General features: G+C 28.9%; 1 protein-coding gene and 1 non-coding gene across 4 annotated transcripts; one reads left to right on the top strand and one right to left on the bottom strand.

Moving 5' to 3' along the window:
• The first annotated feature begins 7,060 nt into the window (after nucleotides 1–7,060).
• Nucleotides 7,061–7,167, top strand: LOC113866417. Its single transcript, XR_003505056.1, has one exon. It is a non-coding gene; the product is annotated as a small nucleolar RNA Z279/snoR105/snoR108 (small nucleolar RNA).
• Nucleotides 7,168–7,608: 441 nt separating this feature from the next.
• On the bottom strand, nucleotides 7,609–12,195 carry LOC113864981. Of its 3 annotated transcripts, none has more exons than XM_027499267.1 (13): nucleotides 11,954–12,195; nucleotides 11,593–11,851; nucleotides 10,964–11,277; nucleotides 10,792–10,884; nucleotides 10,583–10,673; nucleotides 10,161–10,254; nucleotides 9,710–9,807; nucleotides 9,527–9,596; nucleotides 9,094–9,191; nucleotides 8,878–8,994; nucleotides 8,651–8,727; nucleotides 8,464–8,508; nucleotides 7,609–8,347 (listed from the first exon to the last, which is right to left on the bottom strand). In XM_027499267.1, the coding sequence occupies exons 2-13, from the start codon at nucleotides 11,800–11,802 to the stop codon at nucleotides 7,861–7,863; spliced, it is 1,794 nt and encodes a 597-aa protein (XP_027355068.1). In that variant the 5' UTR covers nucleotides 11,803–11,851; nucleotides 11,954–12,195; the 3' UTR covers nucleotides 7,609–7,860. The 3 variants fall into 3 exon arrangements, with proteins under 3 accessions (XP_027355068.1, XP_027355069.1, XP_027355067.1); XM_027499268.1 differs by having other exon boundaries at nucleotides 7,629–8,347; nucleotides 11,593–11,806; XM_027499266.1 differs by having other exon boundaries at nucleotides 7,629–8,347; nucleotides 8,878–9,191.
• Between the last annotated feature and the right edge of the window lie 9,406 nt (nucleotides 12,196–21,601).

The raw sequence follows: 21,601 nt of genomic DNA, 5'->3' as shown, positions 1-21,601 counted from the left end.
CTTCGTAAAATGGTGGAATCAATTCAATGCGGAACATGCCGGACCAGAAGGAGTTGCTGAATATTTTGGGAAAAATCCCAAATTATTAAATCTTGCTGACCCAGCAACATTCCAATTCCTTAATCAGAAATCCAAAATTGCAGCATTCTTATCAGGATGCGATACCAAAGAGAAAATGAAGAAAAATCTTCAAGATGTTCTCCTGTTATTGCAAAACCAAGAAGAAGGAGAATCTTCTAACCAAAATGCCAATATTGAAGAAAATCAAAATGAAGATGATTGTTTCGGTATTGACATTCAGGATCTTTAGAAACCGGTACTATAGTTAATAGTTCCAGTCACCAACCGGAACTGTAGAAATAGTACTTTAAGATTTTCTATATAAGGAGGCCTCGACTATATTGTGAGGTACCCTTTCATTTTAGCAAGAGAAGAGAGATTTAAGAGAGAGAAGCTCTGAGAGAAAAACTTCTTGTAAGCCTTCTTCTTCTTTGAGATCTTTCAATAAAATTTGCTGTTTCAAATTATTTTCCTCTCTTCTCCCTCTTAGCCGGTCCTGTTCGGACTACCGTCGCTCCGGCTTTCTTCTCTTCTCCCTTCACTAGATCTGTGTTGGTTATACCACCGTTCTAGTTTCTTTATGAGCTAACTGTTTTACATACTGCACTTTTAATTTCTGCACATCATTTAGTAGTCCTGCTACTGCCTACTTTCCTTTCAGTCTTTTAATCTACATATTTTTGTTTCCTTGATCCACTCTTGATATATATATATATATATATATATATATATATATATATATATATATTCAAAGGTATTTCATAAGAATTATAATATCCATTGTTATTTTAATTTTTCCAATATATTTATTTTACCTCTTATTTTTCTTCAAGTGAAGCTATGGAGCCTGACATGGTTAGTAGGGTTATAATTAAATCAAGTTTACTTGAGTTCAAAGGAAAAATATGTCTAATGGAATTCACTAAATTAAACCTAAAAAATGATTATTTGATCCGTAATTTTTTTAATTCGGATTTTATTAAGAATAATAAATGTTTAATTAAAAAATACCTCTTATTTTATAATTTGATTCCCCTGAAATAAAAAATTATAACCATATTATATAGTATTGATTAAATTTTTCAAAGATAACTTGAAAATATTTTACTAAAGATAACAAATTTGTACCAAAAATAACAAATTTAAGGATGTTTTCAAAATAAATATGAAATAATCTAATTAAATATTGATTTAATTATTTATTGGTAAATTAATTGATAAGTAATTGTTTCAGCTTAATTGGTACTTTTAAATTTAAGTGTTAAATATGACACTGCATTAATGAATTTTTGTAAAATAATTTATAAAATAGCTCAAGTAAATTATTTTTTTAAACATGTTCTCGAGTTTTTCTAGATAATCTTTAAATGTACTGATGTTATTAACAATTAGAAAAGGTGTTAAACAAAAATAAAATAAAGATTTAAAAAAATATAATAATAGAATAAATATTATTTTAAAAAAATCATATTGACCTCGCTCTTAGCTAAAAATTTACTTCAAGTCTTCTTGACATGTAATGCTTAAATTATCTTAGCATTCTCTAACTACAACCTTTATGCCACACTCATCTTCGGCTATGAAACGCGTCAATTTTCAATTTAGCACTAGAACCAAGATCAATGGGTTTTATTTGAGTTTAAAATAAGATATTTTATTTTTAAGTTTACTGATATATTCGAAATTGAGATGTACTTTTTAAAGCACAAATTTTTTAAGATCAAAGTTCATTATTATTATTTTATTTTTATATTAAATTCTTATCCAACCCTAACATTATATTATTTATTATTCTAATTCTGCCATCATATAAATATTATTTCAACTTTTTATATTAAAATGTCACTTTTATTATTAAAAAAATGCTTTAAATTATTTTTAGAATTAGAAAACTTGTTTTTAATTTTCTGGGTATTTTATATATCCGTCGCATGTATCTTTCTTATTTATCACATGTATTTTTGAATCTAGTAACCATAAATCTACATGTATCAGATAAAATTAAAAGAAAAAACAACTTTTGATTGCAAGGTCTTAACTCATTACAGCAAAAGAAAAAGAAAATATCAGCTGTTCTGTTTTTCAAGATCTCACGCAGAAATTGAAGGGAAATTTCAAAACCATTACCTCTCGAGCTTCTCGAATGACTGAATAATTTAGTAGGGGTAGACGAAGTTGCTGTTTCAAAAGGGTTTGTTTTTGTTGCCCCGAAGAATGCACTTTGGTTCTGATCCTGCTTGTGAAACTCTCCAGCAAAGACTACGTGATGGGGCATTCTTGCAGAACAGCTTGATAATTTCGTTTAAAGAGCCTGTAAATTTATGTTTAAAGTTTTATTGAAGGGATCAAATTCATTTTAATAACTACAAAATTTCCATTTAGAAGGGCATTGATACTAGCAACAGGAAATATAGAATACCCCAATTTAAAGTTCCTGCCGGAGAATAACCCACCTTAAATTAATAATAGTAAAATTTTATTAAAATTATAAAAAATTACATTTATTATATTTTTTTAATAAAATATTATTCAGTCAAAATACTGGCTAGCATTTACCTTTACTTAAAAGGATAATAGTCAACTAAAATTGGTCCACGATACAATTTTTTATTAATTATTCTTATTGATAGCCCAACATTAAATACTATGAACAGAATTTAATCATTGAAGCTTTTCAAATAAAATAGCCATAATATATATTAGAGTATCAACTTTCCTTCTATTTTATATTTTTTATTATGTTTATACAAATATTTAAAAAATAAATAAAACCATCTCATTCTAAGACAGAGAAGATCGTTGAACTCAAACAGTATTTACAGAAAATTTATATTTACTTTACTATATATTTTAAGATTCTCTACATATATTTTTTCTATTTTGAAAATACACTACAGTTTAATCTAATTTTAATATTTCATTTAATGAAACCGTTTACCAATGATCAAATGTTACTTTTTATGTTGAAATAACAAAAATACCCTTAATTTACTTCCAAACTCATTGCACATAATTCCTTGTGTATCTTAAGCATTATTAAAAACTTCCTCATAATTAGTAAATGTTTTACAATTAAACTCACGAGTTTATAAAAAAATAGAATAATTCAATGCTTAAATGTTTTTTTTAAGTATTAAAGTAATATAAGAAACTACAGAACAAAAACAATTAATTGTATATCTTCAAAATAATCAAAATATTTTAAAAATTAGTTACGTACTCTCAACTATTTTATAGGTGCTTCTAAAATAGATTTTAAAGAATAATCCTGATAGTAAATAATTTGAAAAATTTTAATTATTCAAAAGATATAAGAATGATTAATCGTTCTAAAATTCAATTATAGCATGAGTTTAATTGTAAATTATTTATAAAATATGAAAAAATTAAAAATTCTTAAAAAATACAGAAAAATCTGTCCTATTAGTCAAAATTTAAATTAAGCGTACTTTTATCACTTTAACACAAACAAAAAAAAATATTGATCGTTGAGTAATAATTTTGTTAATACAATATTAAAATTATATTAAAGTGTAATATATTTTATAAATAAAAGAATTACATAACTTTTTAAAAAAATTTGAATATATTTAAGAAATAAAAAATTGTAAAAAATGCAAAATAAAAGAGATTAAAATATTTAAATCTATAGATTTTCAAAAACTATGTTCCTTATTGTTGCAACTGATTTACTCCTCTTATAAGTTATCAAATGAATCGTATAAATTTAATCGTGACAACCACTTCTATCAATAATGCCTTGTATTTGCAGCATACACACTAATTAATAATTATCGAGTGATAAAGAATTTGGCTCCTGACGGGGCCAAAATTTAGGCATGAGCCATCCGTTCACAATCTGTTTTTTAGTATGTCTAACTATTTATGAGAAAAATAATTTTATTTCAGGTGAATTAATAAGTTTTTGTTCATAAATAATATAATTTTCAATATAATATTTCAGCTTCATTAATTTACTTAAAATGAAATCATTTATCCAGTAAATAAATTTTTAAAAAACCATTTTCTCCTATCAAAAGTGTCATTCATTTAGAACGAATGGCCTTAGCCATAATAAGGATTTGTGTGTTTGCCACGCCTCCGATTGAGTTTGGTGAAAAGGACCACATTTCTCAGCTTCTCATTGCCAATGTAAGGACCTCATTATTTCCTGCGAACGATCAACTTGTTCTAATATGGATTACTAATTAATATGGTCCTCCATGGTATTGGTCTTCACAAATTGCTATGTGCCAAACTATGAAACACGCCTAACTCAGAACGCGTCTGCAAAATATTGGAACATTGTTGTATTACGAAATGAAACATTACACAAGTGTAATTTCGTTTTAAATAATTATTCGAAATATTGAAGGTTTAACTCATTTTTTTTCTTTTAAAAAACAAGGTTAAATTCTATTTAGGCCTAAGGCTTTTCTCTTTTCCCCAGAATATATGTATAACAATGAAATTCAAAATAGAGACGAAAAGGAAACACGAACTGCTTTTATATCAGTTGATTCATTCTAGATGGATAAAAAAAACACACAAAGGCGAACGAAAGAAAAGAAAAAGAAAAAAAGAGGAGAATAAACGAAAAGAGGTCCCACGGAATTTCAAAATCTCTGAAGAAAATAAAAATTTGTCACAAAACACTTTTAACTCACTCTTTTTTTTGGCGGGATGATAAAAAGCAACCCACCTTTTTAATCAATTGCATCATTACCCATGAAGAAAGTTTAAAAGACTAAACAACCATACTGTCCTTCCCAATTAAAGAGAAAATGACCTCACCTTATCATATTCAACATCAAATTAGCACCACCAACTTCATTATGTTTTAGTGGCTATTGTTTTAGGAAGGATCATGGTCGAGTTGATGCGATTTTCATAATTCTAAAAGCACACATGATCTTTTACAGCTTGCATTTAATTTCATCTATACTCTTCTGATGATTAGTAGAGGGAACGTAGATGCACTTTTTAATTTCTAGTATAATATCGCCGACTCAACGAAATGTTTTTTTATGATTTGAAGTGAAGGAGAGCGTCTCATGTTAAAAGGATTTATTTTACTTCTTAAAACATAAATATATAATTTTTTCATTTGATCCCTTACCCCATCTTTCTTAATTAGCTCCGTCTTTGGAGATACATTATATCGTCATGACATATTGGCAAGAACATTTCAATTAATGATAAATATGATGTCAAAGTAAGGTTATGAGTTTCATATATGAGAAGCTAGCCAACCCACTACAAAATTTTGGCTTTGTATCGGACCAAACTAACCCATTACTATTCATTAGAGCCAGTACTTGAACTTGCACCTATATATATCTTGGTTTATGTAGATCACGTTTTGGTGACAAAAGCTCTCCTAAGTTCATTCAAGGTCTGATTGAATTTTGCTCTCAATAATTTATTTGCACTGAAATACCCTAGTGATTTTCAATATTTCTTTAAGAAAATGAGTGATGGAAGCTTACGACAGAAATTTATCATAGATTTGCTCTTTGAAGTGAAAATGCACCTAGGCAATGCTACCAACACTCCTATGATATCAGTTGTGAAACTTCCATTGGTGCCTTGCCTAATCTCAAAGTTTAAACATGTTTAAACTTTGAGTTCAAGTGAACGCAATAATAGATTTTCTTATATTATTGATACGGCCAGTAAAAATAAAACTGCAAAAGACTCCAAATAAGTCAAATATTATAGAATGAGCTGGAAACCCAAGCTGAGAGTGACTCTGTAAATAAGCGAATTTTGCTCAACAAGCTTTCGTCATAGATTCTGATATACCATAATATTTCGTGCATCTTCATAATAATCCAAATAAAATGGCCACATTTGGTGTGTAATCTTCTATCATGAATTGATCGAAGAGAAATTGAAGTGATAACAATGTTTAAGCAACCACTCAATGTTCCGAATGCTTCCAATGTTGTAGATAACATCAAGATGATGCAAAAAGCAGGCAGGCCAATTTAGAGTTGGTATTTATACTAATATTAATTTGTTTCAAGATTGCTATTTCCCAACAGCAAGCATTTGTAGTTTCCAATCGTGACAAATTCTTTACTTACGTATATCTTGTATAAACGTTATCTGCCAGCCCTACTAGCATGGCTCATGCTAGGGTACAGATATGATTGATTGGTAGGCTAAACAAATGGCATGATCATTTCTTACTTCTTAATTTAAGGGAGATGATATGAAAAATGCCGTAATATGACATACGATTTACAATAGAAAATCGTAGATCATTACCCAACTTGTAACTTTAATACGAACGACACAGCTGATTGAAATTTAATTATCATTTAGACGGATTTCCAATTTGATTCCTCGATCAACAACTTGTTTCAAGATAACTAGGTTTGACAGACAATTTAGAAAAAAGGGAGAAGGGGGAGGGGGGGGGGGGGAGGTGCCAAAGTTCAACTATTTAATTTTAAACCTATACGGATTGCTAGGCCCATTGTGTTGTGAAATGGATTGCTCTTAGTAATGATTAGTGAGTCGAGCTTTGTTTTGTTTATTGTGTCCACCAAAGTCCATTCTAGGGCGAATTAGGATAAACAATTAAATTAAATATTTATTATAAATAAGAACATAATAATGAATATAAAATTTCCCTCAATGAGATTGTTTTCCATTTTAATGAATATTTCATTTGAGATTTTAAAGAAAGGTGGATGTTAATAAATACTTTTAGAATATTAGTTTAAAATAGAAAATATTCAATTACAGTTTAAAATAGAAAATATTCAATTACAATAAAAATTAAAACGCTTGTTATGTTAAAAACGAAAAATAATAATAATACCTTTTATTAAGTTAACAAGTTTTTCATGCGTACAAGTAAAATACGAGTTAGTGTTTAGCGTTTACTTACGCGTCCCACATCGTGTGAAACTATTAACAATAACTAATTTGGCTTGTATAAGGGATTAGGTATTTCACATTCACGATCATGATCCTTCAGGCAGTAACGGGGATATGAGGAGTGGATGGATCTCGCGAATTTAATGCGAGTGGAGTGTCCTCCCTAAAGCCTGGTTACGACAACCTGGGCACTCTTCGAACTTCCAATCTGATCCCTATTGTGAAGGATCAACCTCAAATGGAACGAAATATTATGTTTCGTCGTATGTTAAGATGTTTCTCCCTTTTTAATTCACTATTTGATTTATGTTTATTGCCCTTGTCATATTCGCATAATCGCTGGGAAATATTTCGTTAATTTCCTCCAAAAGAATATAGTATATAAAATTAGGAAATTAGTGGGTAAATCTGTTTTTTGAAAAACATGATAGTTTCAGCATATCTATAATTTGTCATGAAATATTTTATTTGGAAGAAAGTATTTTGTACTTAATGCATTGGTAGTAGTTTAGTAGAGTGTGTAATTTCTATGCTTCTTATTAAAAAAAATTAACTGTTTGTCAGTACAAAAATTACTTTATGTCAAAAGAATGAGCGTTAGTTAAGAGCGCAAAAATAAAATTAAAAGTTAAGCGGAATACACGACTAAAATTTTAAAGAAATTAACGTGTCATCGGCCTTGAAAGAATATATAAGCTTATAATTTTAGTGATAGGAATTCAACTATTTCCCTGTACAAAATTAATTGTAAAGTTAAAAGAATAGGCTACATATATCGATATATACATGCTAAAAGGTTTAAAGAAATGAAGGATGAGTGTCGTCGGGAAGCAAGAACTTTAAATGAAAAACATAGAGCGAGAAGCGAGGACCCAAGACAAGTGTAGGTGAAGGAAGCCTTTAGTATCTTTATCTTAACCCATCCATTATATCCCAAACGTTGTAGTTTTGGTGGTTAAAAACGTGTCTTGAACTGAAGAACTCCTTAGCAGGTGAACTCCCAGCACTTTTGGTCCCATGCAATTCCCTGGCTTCTCTTTTCTTGGCCAAACCAAGATCCTCGCTCTTGCTAATTCCTGGGTTCCTTCTTCTTGCAATGACCTCTTCCAACAACCTCCTATCCTCTTGAGAAAGAGTTCCCAACGGCTTCTTGTTATTTTCCACAGATAGAATTAAAAACTGTCGCATCTTGGACTGAAGTTCAAGTCCCTTTGGAGGAGACCATGAAGGCATTGGCCTCAAGGCATTTTGTCTTGACCTTACAGAGCTAACCAAATGGTGAAGCCATGCCAACAATTCAATAATGTGAAGATCTATCTTCTGCTTATCAGCATAATAAAGTGTCTGGATGCGAATCGGGTTACTTTCTTTGGCTGTGTTGTCACCTAAGTCGTTACTGAAATATCACAACAAAAGTTATCAGACTTTCCTTGGCAACTCATCTTGTTATTTGTTTATGTTGCACATTTAAACATAATTATATATCAACTGAGATCCAAGTTTATAACTAACCTTGTGTTTGCCCATTCACCAACCCATCCAAAACCTTGATGTGCTCTGTCAACAATATCAATAGAAAAAACGCATAAGAAATTGTGGGACTTTTAACGTATTTTGATTTAAGGAAATAAGGGTAGCATGGGGAGAAAAAAATGAGCAGGTATAGACAAAATTCAAATGAATATATTGCATATCTTACTTGATTGTATTTGTGGCAAATGGTAAAAGCCACTGAAGAGTCTTATCCATTTCCGCTTTGAGTTGTGTGATGGATAGCTACAGAAAATAGCCATTACATTTAGCATAATAAAAAGTGCAATACAACCAAACATTCAAGATGCCGGTGTGACTAACCCAAAATGAATGACACTACAAATAGGACTAGAAAATGCAATGCAATGGATATCAAGAGGTGGAAGGGTATACCTCTTTCATGTCAGCAATGGTTTGCAACCGGGATGGAAGAGCACTCTTAACACTGTTAGGCAAACTGTGATATAATGTGTCCCGTGTATTTGTAGGAAGAGAGGTTGGGCGAGATGCCTGATTGAGACAAAGTAACCCATTGTTATTTAAACGAAAATAATTATTTGGTAAGGTCATTGCAAATCTTACTAGCATGGATGCATGATACAAACTTACAATCATATTTATCTGGTTAATGATGTTAGCATAGTGTAGTGCAAGACCAGCTTCACCTATTCTTTGGGAACCTTGACTGTACTCGGTAGCAGTTTTACCTGCCAAGAATCCACAATTCAAATGTTCTATAACTTGTCAATGAGATCTACATGATAGATAGCCCACACACACATCACACAAAGTAGATTTTCATACATGACTGGAACATTAACATAAATAATATCATTAAGGAATTCACTTAATAATAATCTTGCACTTCCCCAAAGTAAGCCAACCCAAGCAGAAAAGATAATTTAGCAAAAGAACAGTTGTAATATCATTCAGCTAATTAGATCTAAAGCTTAATAGATGTGATGAGTTCCTAGTGCATGCACACACTAGATCGATTAGATACAGGATTGGTTTTTAATTAATAAGTGATATGATCTCATACCATGATTTCCAAGGAGCTCATAAATTGCTTGATGCATATAGGTAACAATATCAACAAGCTTTTCAACAATCTGCAATAAGTAAATCAAATTCAAATAGAATAAATCCATTTTTGGAAATCTGCAGCCATAAAAATGAACTTCTACACTAATATCTAAAATTCCATTCAAATAAGGAAACATACCTCCTCCAAACTTCTGGACCAAAGAGACTTCTTTTTCAAGCTCCTCACAAGCTTTCTCTGATGCTTTAGCTCACTTTGAAAAATCGTGATACTCTCCCCTACAATTGTAAAGAGAGTATGTCTGACAATCATTAGTAACTTCTGCAGTTTAAATTTGTAGATGTCCTACTACAGTCAATATATGTCATACTGAAAATCCAAACTGCATCTGAAACTACTTCTCAGGCCAATGATAATGAGAATATATTTAGGCAGAAAAGGGTATACTTGCTTATAAAAGTGAGTAACAAATATCATAAACCGGTAACATTTTTTGTGAGATTACATACACCATCTCAAGTAATAAGATGCGATAGCAAACTGAGCAAATTAAAAAAATAAACTAAAATCATCAGTAGAATACCAGGTACTATTTGGAAAAATTTTAGGGAAAACTATTTATGTTTCAAACCTTTTAGAGGAAGATTTAAGGACTCCATTTCCTTAATCTTATGCAGATAATCTTGTTCAAAACGTTCATAAGCACTTAATTCATGGTATAATTCCTACACAAAAAAAAGGAGAAAATTAGTTGCTTAAAGAAGGAACTAGTGAACTACTATAAAACATGCAACTGGAGACCCTAATTTAAACCAGTAAAACAAAAGTCATAGAGCATATCAGAAGTAGGAAACATAAATAAAAGAACTAATATAACTAAACCTGGCATCGTACTTAAAAAATGCATATTAGTAAACCCAAAGAAATAAGAATCAAAATCATGCCACACACATGCAAGAAACTAAGATGATGACAAATGTTTTGCTAAGCCATCAGTTCACTGAGGAGATAAAAATATGTGCAAAACTTGATTTGAAATGACAGTGTGCTTACAGCAGTATGTTGAACTAGATTGGTAAACTCCTGCATTGTCTTCTCTGCCTCTACCCGATATTGTTTGTCACCCAGGACATCCAAGTGTAATCTGATATATGGACAAAAATTTTAAATTAAAGTGAAACGTTTGTGATTGTAATCACCTAATAATTCAATCATGATAAGTTAGCATAATCTTGTCATAAGCAATGTATAAGGAAACTCGCCTTGAGAAATATCGATCTAGGTTATGCCACTGTGGGTCTTTACACATATTTCCAAATCTAGCTACTTCCCGTGCAAAGGCATTGAATTCTTCCCTATTAGCCACCAAAAAATCAGAGACAAAGAACATAAAACAAATTCAAAAGGCAGGCTATTCTTTGAACAAGCTAAAACCTTTTGTCAGCCTCTGCAAGACTTAATAACTCCTTGGTCTCAGTGGAGACTAATTGTTGAACCCCTTCAGATTGTAAAATTTCCTTTTTAAGAAGCTGAATGTTTTCTTCAGAAAGTGATTGAAACAAACTTGCTCCTTTGGTTATTGTATTAGCTACTTCAAATGCCAATATTGATATTTTATTCCCTCTAGAAGCCGTTACAGAGACAAACCCAGTACTCGTGTTTAACTTTGACATCCCACTTCCAAGTGTGTCAAGAACTTCCACTGCCCTCTCGCCAGCTTTTCCCAGAAAAGAACCCTTCTGAGAGACCTATGAGAAACAAAATATATCAATCATGAAACATTATAATTCAAACGCGTAAGTACCAGAAGCTCAAATTACTCTCTTAATTATTGAATCATGTCATTAATTTATTCATAACTGGCCATTCAGACGTTGCAAGCATCAATGTACTGTTCCTTATTACCAAGTGCTTGTTCAATGGCAAACTCTACGCCCTATGATTCCTCTTAAACATGCAATTCTAGAATAACACGAAAGCCCTGAGCACCAATTTCAACAAAGCCAATCCAAATGAATCCACCCACAAAAATGTGACAATTTCTCTGCATTCAAGAAAAATACCTGTTTTCCCCCCATTGAAGCAGGAGTCGATAAACCAAGTTCAGTGGAAAAACGAGTTTCGTGCTTCATTTGTTTTTTGCCTTGACCATTATTACTATCTCTCCGATTCATAAAGCTATTTTCCTTCTTAAGCTTCCCAGAAAACCCCAAACTCTTCCCTCCAAGCTCTGCATTCTTCTCCACCATCCCAGCAGAACAAACCGCTCCCATTATTCTTCAAAATATTACGAACGAGCACAAAAAAATTAAAACCAAACACCTGCAGAAAAGTAAATAAAGAGTTTCGAGTTTCAACAAAACACGGTGATTCGATTGAAGAATTTTTATAAGTGAACAAACGCAAAATGGTTTCAGAGCTTACCTGTTTGCAGATAATATAGGAATTGGAGAATGAAATTGCAATTGAGAAATGAGAATGGAAGATTAGGAAAGGAGGAGCGTTGGATTAGTAAGGAGATAGATATGAAAAAGGAAAAGTCGCTGAGAATTTACGACTCTGGGGTTTGACTAAAACCTTGAAAGATAGAGATGACATGTTGATGACATTCATAAGGTTGAATATTTTGAAGGAAAAAATAAAATTAGTAAAAGTGAGCAATTAATGAAAAGGGGAAACGCGCAAAAGGAATGTAGTATTTGACCAGCAATGAAGAGAAACGACAACGCTCCCTGCGTTCCTTCTCTATCGTTTACTGCGTATAAAACATGAGAACGTGAAAACACAGCAAATCCAAGTCGCGCCCGCCATCTGTACCAAACCGCGGTAATTAACATTCCCATCACCGTTTAATTATGCATTCAACTTTTTTAGATTCATAATACTCACATTAGTTTCAAATTTTATGATATATGTTAGACTTTTAGTCTCCGTTTACTTTATTTAGTTTTTAGAAAAAAGGTACAAACTTGTTCATCTATTCACTTTCTGATTTTTTTAAAGAGAGATTAAATGAGTTGATTTGTCTTCGATCGGTATAGAAATTTTTTTTATATTCTTTTTGTGTAACTTAATTTTTATTTCAGAATTTTTCAAATTAAATATTTAATATATTTTTTTATTTTTACTATACTAGATTTTATTAAAATATAAAGCATTTATAAAACATTAAGAATAAAATAATTTTGCCTTCTAAATGTTATCATTGTTTTTAAGTAAACAGTTGACATTTAATTAATTAATACGTTTTCACGAACGTATCCATGCGATGCTTTTGACAAAGTAATACCTTAACGAATTATTGGCATGTCTTTGATTCTTTACAAAGACTGTTCATCAAGTCTATGATCATATATACAAGATTCTATCTGTCTTATTAACTTAGTAATTTGTTTTGACTTCTTATTGATTTTGATATGTTTGAATTTATAAGATTAGACTTGCTATATTTCAAAATCAAATTTTTTTATTTGACTTAATATTTTTTTAAAGTTATACTTTTTAAAATAATTGTGAATTAATAATGAAACTTTAAAATTTAATAAATTATATTTTATATATTATAATATCATATTGATACTGATGTTATTTATTTTAATACATGATAATATATTTTAAATTTTATACTTTATAAGCATTATATTCTAAATATATATTATTGAATTTTAATCATACTAGAGAAAAAATAGCTCCATTTAATTTTTAATAAAATAAGAACAAAAATAGTAATAAACTCATTCCAGTCTGTCCTCAATTTAGCCCTTTCGTTTCCCACTCAACTTTCAATCAAAAACTTGAGAAGATCAAATTCTTTCCTCCTTGCCCGTCAACAATCATTGCGTGACTCGCTGTATTTGTGGATACGCATCATATAATGCATAAAATGTACGTCCAAAAAGGTTGCAGCGTTAAGATAACGTGCGTGTAAAATAAAGTGATGTAAGATTAAATATAGCATTAAGTTTTTTTATAGACAGAGTTAACAATATATTAAGTTAAAAAAATTAGTCTCCAGTTAAAATTCATTTAAATCATTTATTAATGAAATTAATTATCAATAAATATAAAAATTGACTTAACAAAGGCATAATTAAATTTCGTTTCATAAATTTCAAGGTTAAACAACTGAGTTATAAGGAGGTTTATATTATATTGTTGTCTTTATATTTGAGTAACATTTATAATCCTTATATATAAAAAAGATATATAAATCAATCTTTCCAGGTATATTTATTTTTTATTTAACTCGTATAGTTACGTTTAAATTAAACGACCTTAGTTGTCTTCACTTTTTTACTTAACTCCATTTTGCAGCCGCATTTGACGATATCATCCTCAAACAATCTTTTTTTTTACTCGACTCCTTTGCTTTCTCACGGTCGCCGCCGTAAAGTACCATAGCGAAATGATTGAAACGAATACTCCGACTGAAAATTTAATTATCTAGTTATTGACGTCGTTCTAGCCGAGCCTCACCGGACGACATTTTTTGCAGATGATTTTGCCGCAGAAGTCAAGGTTGAAAGTGAAGAAAAATGCTTAAAAATGGAACAGTGCGGGAGTAACCGGAACGGTGCTGAAGAAGGTAAAACATTCGGAGAGAAAACTATTCAAGAAGCAATACAGTGAGAATTATTCGTTGAAAGTTTTTCTGTGTAATTTTGCATATATCTTTATATATATATATAAAAGTATATGGAAAAGTTGTAATGAGTTTTGGAAAAAAAATTGCCATCACTTTTTAATACAATAATTTTTATATAATAATTAATAATTATTATTTAAGATCATCTTAAATGCTTTAATTTAAATCAATTAAATCTATTTATTTTTAATTAATAGTTTTGATATATCTTTATTTTTAAGGTCGTTTTAAATAATTTAATTTAAATTAATTAAATGTATTTATTTTTAATTAGCAGTATTTATATATTCAAAAAGTGCATCTTTTGTGACAAATTTAAACCTTAATATTAATGTTTATTTTAAATTTTATTATTAGAAATTAATAACTGATAAAATTATATAAAACTCTTGAACTTTAAATTAAGTTTATTATAAAATTAAAAAAATAAGTAAAAAAAAGACATAGAAAAAAGTGAAAAGAAAATCAAATATATTGATTTGATTCTCAATGACTTGAACTGAGTATTATTTTATAACATATTTTAATGGCTAAAATATTTGTTTAATATTTTTTCTCTTTCATTACTTTATACTAATTAAGATTATATTATATTGAATTTGTTTCGTAAGAATTAGAGAATTGTTTGCACTTTATGGGAGGAGTTTGATGATCAAATGGTTGTTTTTTAAAGAATGAAAATTCTAATGATTTACCTATTATGATTATTCAATTATGTAAAGTGAAAACATTTGGTGGTATGATTCTTTATCTATATTGAACTCTTTTTAATTGTGTAATAGTTATTATTATCAATAAATTATATTTCATAGTTGTTTCAGGAACTTTAGGCGTATCAAATGTTTATAATGAGACAATGTTGTATATCAATCTTAACATAAAAGAGGCTATTGATTACAAGAATAAGTAAGTATTTTAATTATTTTTTATTTATAGAGACATCATTATGTTTTTCATGATGTTTCCTGTTTTTGTTAACTTATAAGCTATCCAATTTGTCGTATAAGATGAATATGAATGATGCAGGTATAAGTCAAGTATTAAGTTCGATGGGTACTCTTCTGTTTCAATAGAAGATGATTTGCTCCAAGCTCAAAGCATGACCATATATACATGGAATAATTGAGACAAATTATGTATGTTTTGTATTGAAATAATGAAGTGAAATGCATATAATTAGCAGTTAAATATAATTTTAAATTTTAATATAAATGATTTACTTTAAATTTTATTCTTGAAAACTGATAATTTGTATATAATTAACGAGGAATAATGGAATAAATGAATAAGAATTGATGAGTATATATATATATATATATATATATATATATATATATATATAGAGAGAGAGAGAGAGAGAGTTAAAAATTTCTTTCAGCTTATTTGATTGTAGAAACAGACGCCTCAGATCTAGGATATGGGAGAATTCTTAAACAAAAATTACCAGAGTCTAAAACAGAACAAGTTATAAGATATTATTCAGGAATATGGCATCCTGCACAACAAAAATATTCTACTGTTAAGAAAGAAATTTTAAGCATTGTTTTATGCATTCAAAAATTTCAAGATGATTTATTTAACAAAAGATTTTTAGTAAGAACTGATTGCAAAGCAGCACCTTCTGTTTTACAAAAAGATGTTTAAAACTTAGTTTCAAAACATATTTTTGCCACATGGCAAGCATTATTATCTATTTTTTATTTCAAAATACAACATATTAAAGGAGAAAAGAACTTTTTATCAGATTATTTAACAAGAGAATTTTTACAAGAAAAATGTTGAAAATGACTAGTGCCAACTATGCCCTACCAAAAAAGAGTGAACCATAAATACCAAAAACCCCCCACCAGAGATAAAGGTAAAAAGCCAATAACTTGCTTACAAGTATTATAAAATAAAACTCAAATCCAAGCACAAGAATTAACCAAACAATATACAGTTTTAGCCAAACCAGGACAAAATTCCCAAACAGCCACTACCCTAACTAGAAAATTACCATCATGGGCAGAATCTGCTTATAAAAGACCCACAATAACTGATAAGACTCCAAAGTACTTTGAAAAACCATATGGCCTTCCTATAATGGAAATAGAAGCATAATGGTTTAAATTAAATCGTTCTGAAATAGCAAAAAGAGTTTTTCCTCAAGATTGTCATGTAGTTCCATCATCATCAGAACAAAAAAGAGAATTTTATGAGCTAATCCTTATTGATTCAAAATCAATAAAATTAACTCATAAGAAAAATGGGAAAAAAGAAATTATTTTTTCAAAATTTGTCAGATACTCACTCCAAAAGAGTGGGGACAACACCTATACTATTATCGAAAGTTTACAATAGAATATCAGCCTCCACAATATAATTACTTTGATTATATGAAAGCATGGGAGAAATTTCTATTTTTTCGACCAGACACCCATTCCTGGTTCATTTGGTTCAGGAAAGGGATTTCTTTATATTTTTCAAAATAGTTTTCAGCTTGGTGCAATTAAACAAATTCTACCAGAAAGAGCTCAAATTGCCTTAGCTCATTTCCAAGAAAAAACCAATTTTCAAGAACCATATAAATTCATTTCTTTCATAGCCTCATAAGGTATTTCATGAATAATAATGTGACAGTATGATTCTGCCAAGCTAGAATATGATTCTTCAATACAGTTACTAATAAGAACCATAAAAGTTAAGTGGTGGGTTAATTTTGATATAGATTTACTCACTACCGAGAAAATTATACAATGGGTACATAACAATGTTCAACATCCTTCTTTAAATGAGACCGTGATCAAGGATAAACAAAAACAAGCCTTTCTTCAACAAAAAGCAAGATTTCTGGCTAGTTTAAGCACAGTTGGAAGCGAAGAGGAGTTCAAGAAAATCATTGAAACCATATCTTCAGAAGTTACCAGCATAACCTTTGATCAAGACAACAGAAGAAGCCTTAGTCCAGCAGGTGACAATGACTATGGCTATTTTGATAATGAAGATGATTGCTATGAAATCTCTCTGTAGCCACAAAAGACAATAGACTTGACAAAAGCAAAAGAAGACTCGACATAAAAAAAAAGAAGATTTAACACAAGAAAAACATAAAGAAAAAGAAGATTTGACAAAAAAATAAATAATTACACTAGAAGACAAATGACTTGACAAAAAAAGATAAGAGAGAATCTTAGAATAGTAAAATTTTATACTATAAATTATAAGCTCAAACTTATTTGAAAGCACGAGCAAACATCCTACCCTCAATAGTTATAAGAAAACCTTCCCTTGTAAAGATTATCAATTTCTTTCTGGGTTTACAAGAAGTTTGTACTACAATATTGTAAGTTTTATTAAAATTTCAATATATTATCATTCATAATGTCGTATTATATTGATGAGTTTGGCAATGTTACTTTAATAGTGCATCCACATGATTTTAGGATTCTTTTAAAAAAATGTCAAAAAGAATTTTATAGATCAAACAATACCTTTGAAAAGTTTTTAATATTAAGAGACATGAGAAGAGTCTCAAAAGATTTAATTAAACTTCCTTTTTAATTCATTATGTTTACATTAAAATCAGAACTGCATCGATCCTCATAAAACTGGTATAAGAGCCTAAACGGGTTCTGATTTCAGGAGGGGAGAGAGAGAGGTTAGAACTGATCATCATATGCACATCATTACTCTCGTAGTCTTCTTTTTGCCATATCTTGAGTTGTTTATAATTTGTTCAAAATAAGTTTGTTATTTAGAATCCAAATGGGTAGCAATGAGAGCTGTGTGTACGTTGGTAAACCTAGAGGGTGTTCTCGATAGTAAGTCCTTAGTGTGGGCAGTAAAACCGTTGGTAAGCCTTGGTGTTCCCGTAGCCTTTAGAATTCAAGATGGCGAATTTATTAAGAACAATGAGTAATCTAGCTCTAGGTAAAAACAAAGAGATAATTACAAGAGTAATGAGAGCAGAAGATGAAAATTCTTCCTCTTCACAAATAGTTTCCTCTTCCTCAACAACACCTCAACAAATTACCATAGATGATATAGAAAAATCTTTACATGATTGGTCAATTCCTATAGTTGAAGAAAAATATGTTTACAAAGATAGATCTGTTTGGTCGTTCAGAAATAATCATGAACAAATTCACAAAATATAATATTCTTATCCTGGAACAAAATTAAATAATGCAATACAACTTCTAGAAGATAAACTTATACAAAATCATAGACAAGAATGTTTTAAATTTATCCATATAGGATTAATACAATTAGCAGTTAAACCAAACTTCAAGATAGGAGTAGATCTTCCTATACTTGTACTATTAAGAGATATGAAGTTACAAAATAAAAGTGAATCAATAATAGCAGCTTTAGAAAGTAATTTACATGATGGGCCAGTTTTCTTTAATTGTTACCCCAATATATTAATGTCTTTAGACAATAAGAAGACATTTAAAGCTATAAAAATATTTACAAAAATAAAAGAAAATATAGTAGATGGCTCGTTTGATCCATTTCATGTAATCTATAGAGTCTATTACAAAATTACCAGAATCCCTTATGGATTTAAAGCAAATAGGCAAATTAATAGAGATGAAACTGTAGTCATACAAGCCAATCTCAACAGAAGTTTAGTACAGGTATCTAAAAGATTAAGACATTATCAATTAACCATACCAGAAGAATGGGTTTTTTATGAACCCTCTTCTATTAAACAAGAAAATACAGAGATAAGAGATATAATAGAAGAATCAGAAAGGTTTAGACTAAGAATGAATAGGTCTAGATCGATTCGTATAACACAACCATCCACTATTAAAGAACTCTCAAGACATTCTATTAGTGAATCAACAGTAGATATAGACCTAACTAAAATAGACAATATAACTAGACCGAGAGTTTCTATTTCAATCTATGACCAAAATTATGAAATAAATTATAGTCCAACAGCTTTCCAAGTTTTAAATACTATAGAAAAAACTGAACCTTTTACTATAGATAAAAAATAGATTAAAAAAGACATAAATAGAGAACACAACATAGATAGAAAAACTTGGTTAATAGAAACATTTAGTCAACAACAAAGGGCAGAAATTAGAGAAAAATTTTATAAATATTTAGAAAAATATAAATAAATACTTATTTTTTCTCATGGATGAAAAAATATTGTATTCAAAATAATATAAATTATCCATTTAATAAGGAGATAAATCCTTTACAAAAAATTAAAAATATATGAAAAACCACCACAGGAAAAATAATAGAGGTTGAGTATCCTCCTTTAGAACAAATAAAGATACAAGTAGAAAATGAAGAAGTAGAAGCAAGTCCTTACAAGAAGACTAATGACAATAGTGAACCAATAAATAAAAAAGATATAAATAAAATACATCAACAATTAAATTATTCTAATACAATAATAAACTTAATGACTAATCAATTAAATAGAATAGAAAATAATAAAGAAAATTATAGTAGTAATAATAATATTAAAAAATTACATTATTTAGATAAACTAATATATCCAATTACTACTATGTCCGCACAAGCCATGAAAGAATTAAGAAAGAAACCTGGACTTGAATTAGATATAGAAGAAATAAAAACAAAAATAGCTAAGTTAAGTATAGATAAACAAACAATAAATACTCTAGAAATAAATAAAATTTATGAACATCCAAAGATAAAACATTATTACAATAGGCCTACTCTACTATATGTTGCCTTAGAAAATAGGCCATATTTTGTACAAAATTCCTATGGAGGTAATGATATTGTTGAATGGAATTTTGATGGTGCTTTTGAACAACAAATTTTTGATATTACACAATAAATGGCTATGTCGGCCACTGCTTACAAAATGAGAAACGCCTCTGATAGAGTAACAGCTGAAGCCATTGTACAAGGTTTCACAAGACAACTTAGAGGCTGGTGGGATAATTATGTAACCCCTGCCGATAAAGAATTTATATTAGGACACATTAAACAAGAAAATAATAAACAAGATGTTGTTGTAACACTTATTTATACAATATTATTACACTTTACAGGAAATCCTATAGTATTCAGAGAAAGAGTAAGAGAACAATTACATAAACTTAGCTGCCCAACTATGACTGATTATACTTGGTATAGGGATATGTTTATGTCAAAAGTAATGATGTTAGAAGACGCTAATGAACCATATTGGAAAGAAAGATTTATATGTGGAATTTCTCTTTATTCGCAGCAAAAGTCATAGAAAACATAAAAAATAGATTAGGAGAACATATTGATTATAGAACATTAACTTTAGGACAACTACATGGTTTTGTAATAGATACAGGAATAAAAATATGTGGAGACATAAAATTATAAAATCAAATTAGAAAACAATAAATAATAGAAAAAACTGAGTTAGAAAGCTTTTGTACACAATATGGAATAGGGCCCATACAAACTTCTAGTAGAATAATTAGGAAAGCTAATAAAAGAAAACAAAATCAAAATCCTCCACGGTTGGGGATTCTTCCTGAGATGCTTATATAAAGGAGCGCATATTATTTTAATATTTGATAAAAAGTCTGCCATATAATTTAAATACCCTAAAAACCTTTGTAATTGAGTTTTCTCTCTTAATTGATCTGAAAACTTATCAGCAAATTTTATAAATCTTTGTATAGGTGTTATGGTTCCTTGATAAATATTGAATCCTAAAAATATAACTTTTTCTTGAAAAATTTTTATTTTCTTAGCAGATACACATAACCCGTTTTGTTTTATTAAGTCTATAAATTTATTTAAGTGTTGTATATGTCGGTTGATTCCTTTTGAAAAAATTAATACATCATCTACATAAACTATATATATATATATATATATATATATATATATATATTCTAATGGTCATTTATGTTACATTTGAATCTGTTATAAATAATCAAATGAGAGCTATATGAACAAACATAAAATATTTAATAAAGATAAAAAAATTTATTTTATTTAGCGTGTATATATATTAACATATTTGTACTTTCTTTTTAACCTTAATATTAACATATAGGATCATTCATGAAGAATAATAAAATGAATAAATTATAATTAATTGATTTGTATATTTAAAAGGTCATACAACAATAGAATAATAAAAATTAATATTAATTTAGTATTTGTAATTTAAATATTATATGAAAAAAGTACAAAAACTGTTAAAAAGTTTGTATACAAGGAAATCTTTCAAAATATAAATTAGATTTATTATAAAAATTATAACTTTCCTTTTTAATTAATGTCAATAGAAAAGAAAATTACTTTATAAAGTTTTATATTATATTTCTTTATTTCAAATAACTAATATTTTTATTAATAATAATATTAACATATGCTAATTAATTTTAAACTTTCAAATAGTTTAAATTTTATTATAAAGTTTTTCTTATCATAATATTTATCTATATTTTATATGTGAC

The sequence above is a fragment of the Abrus precatorius genome, unplaced genomic scaffold, assembly GCF_003935025.1.
Source record: "Abrus precatorius isolate BTA unplaced genomic scaffold, Abrus_2018 Scaffold4, whole genome shotgun sequence".
Lineage (NCBI taxonomy): Eukaryota > Viridiplantae > Streptophyta > Magnoliopsida > Fabales > Fabaceae > Abrus > Abrus precatorius.
This window is presented reverse-complemented; position numbering and strand designations above follow the sequence as displayed.

Bases quoted from the DNA above. Each gene is read 5' to 3' on its own strand.
- LOC113864981 (XM_027499266.1), bottom strand. From the start codon at position 11,802: ATGGGAGCGGTTTGTTCTGCTGGGATGGTGGAGAAGAATGCAGAGCTT. The intron at 10,885-10,963 runs GTTTTAGCTTGT...GGTGGCTAATAG, and splicing joins CTTGCAGAGGCTGACAAAAG to GGAAGAATTCAATGCCTTTG. The intron at 10,674-10,791 runs GCGAGTTTCCTT...TCCATATATCAG, and splicing joins CTAGATCGATATTTCTCAAG to ATTACACTTGGATGTCCTGG.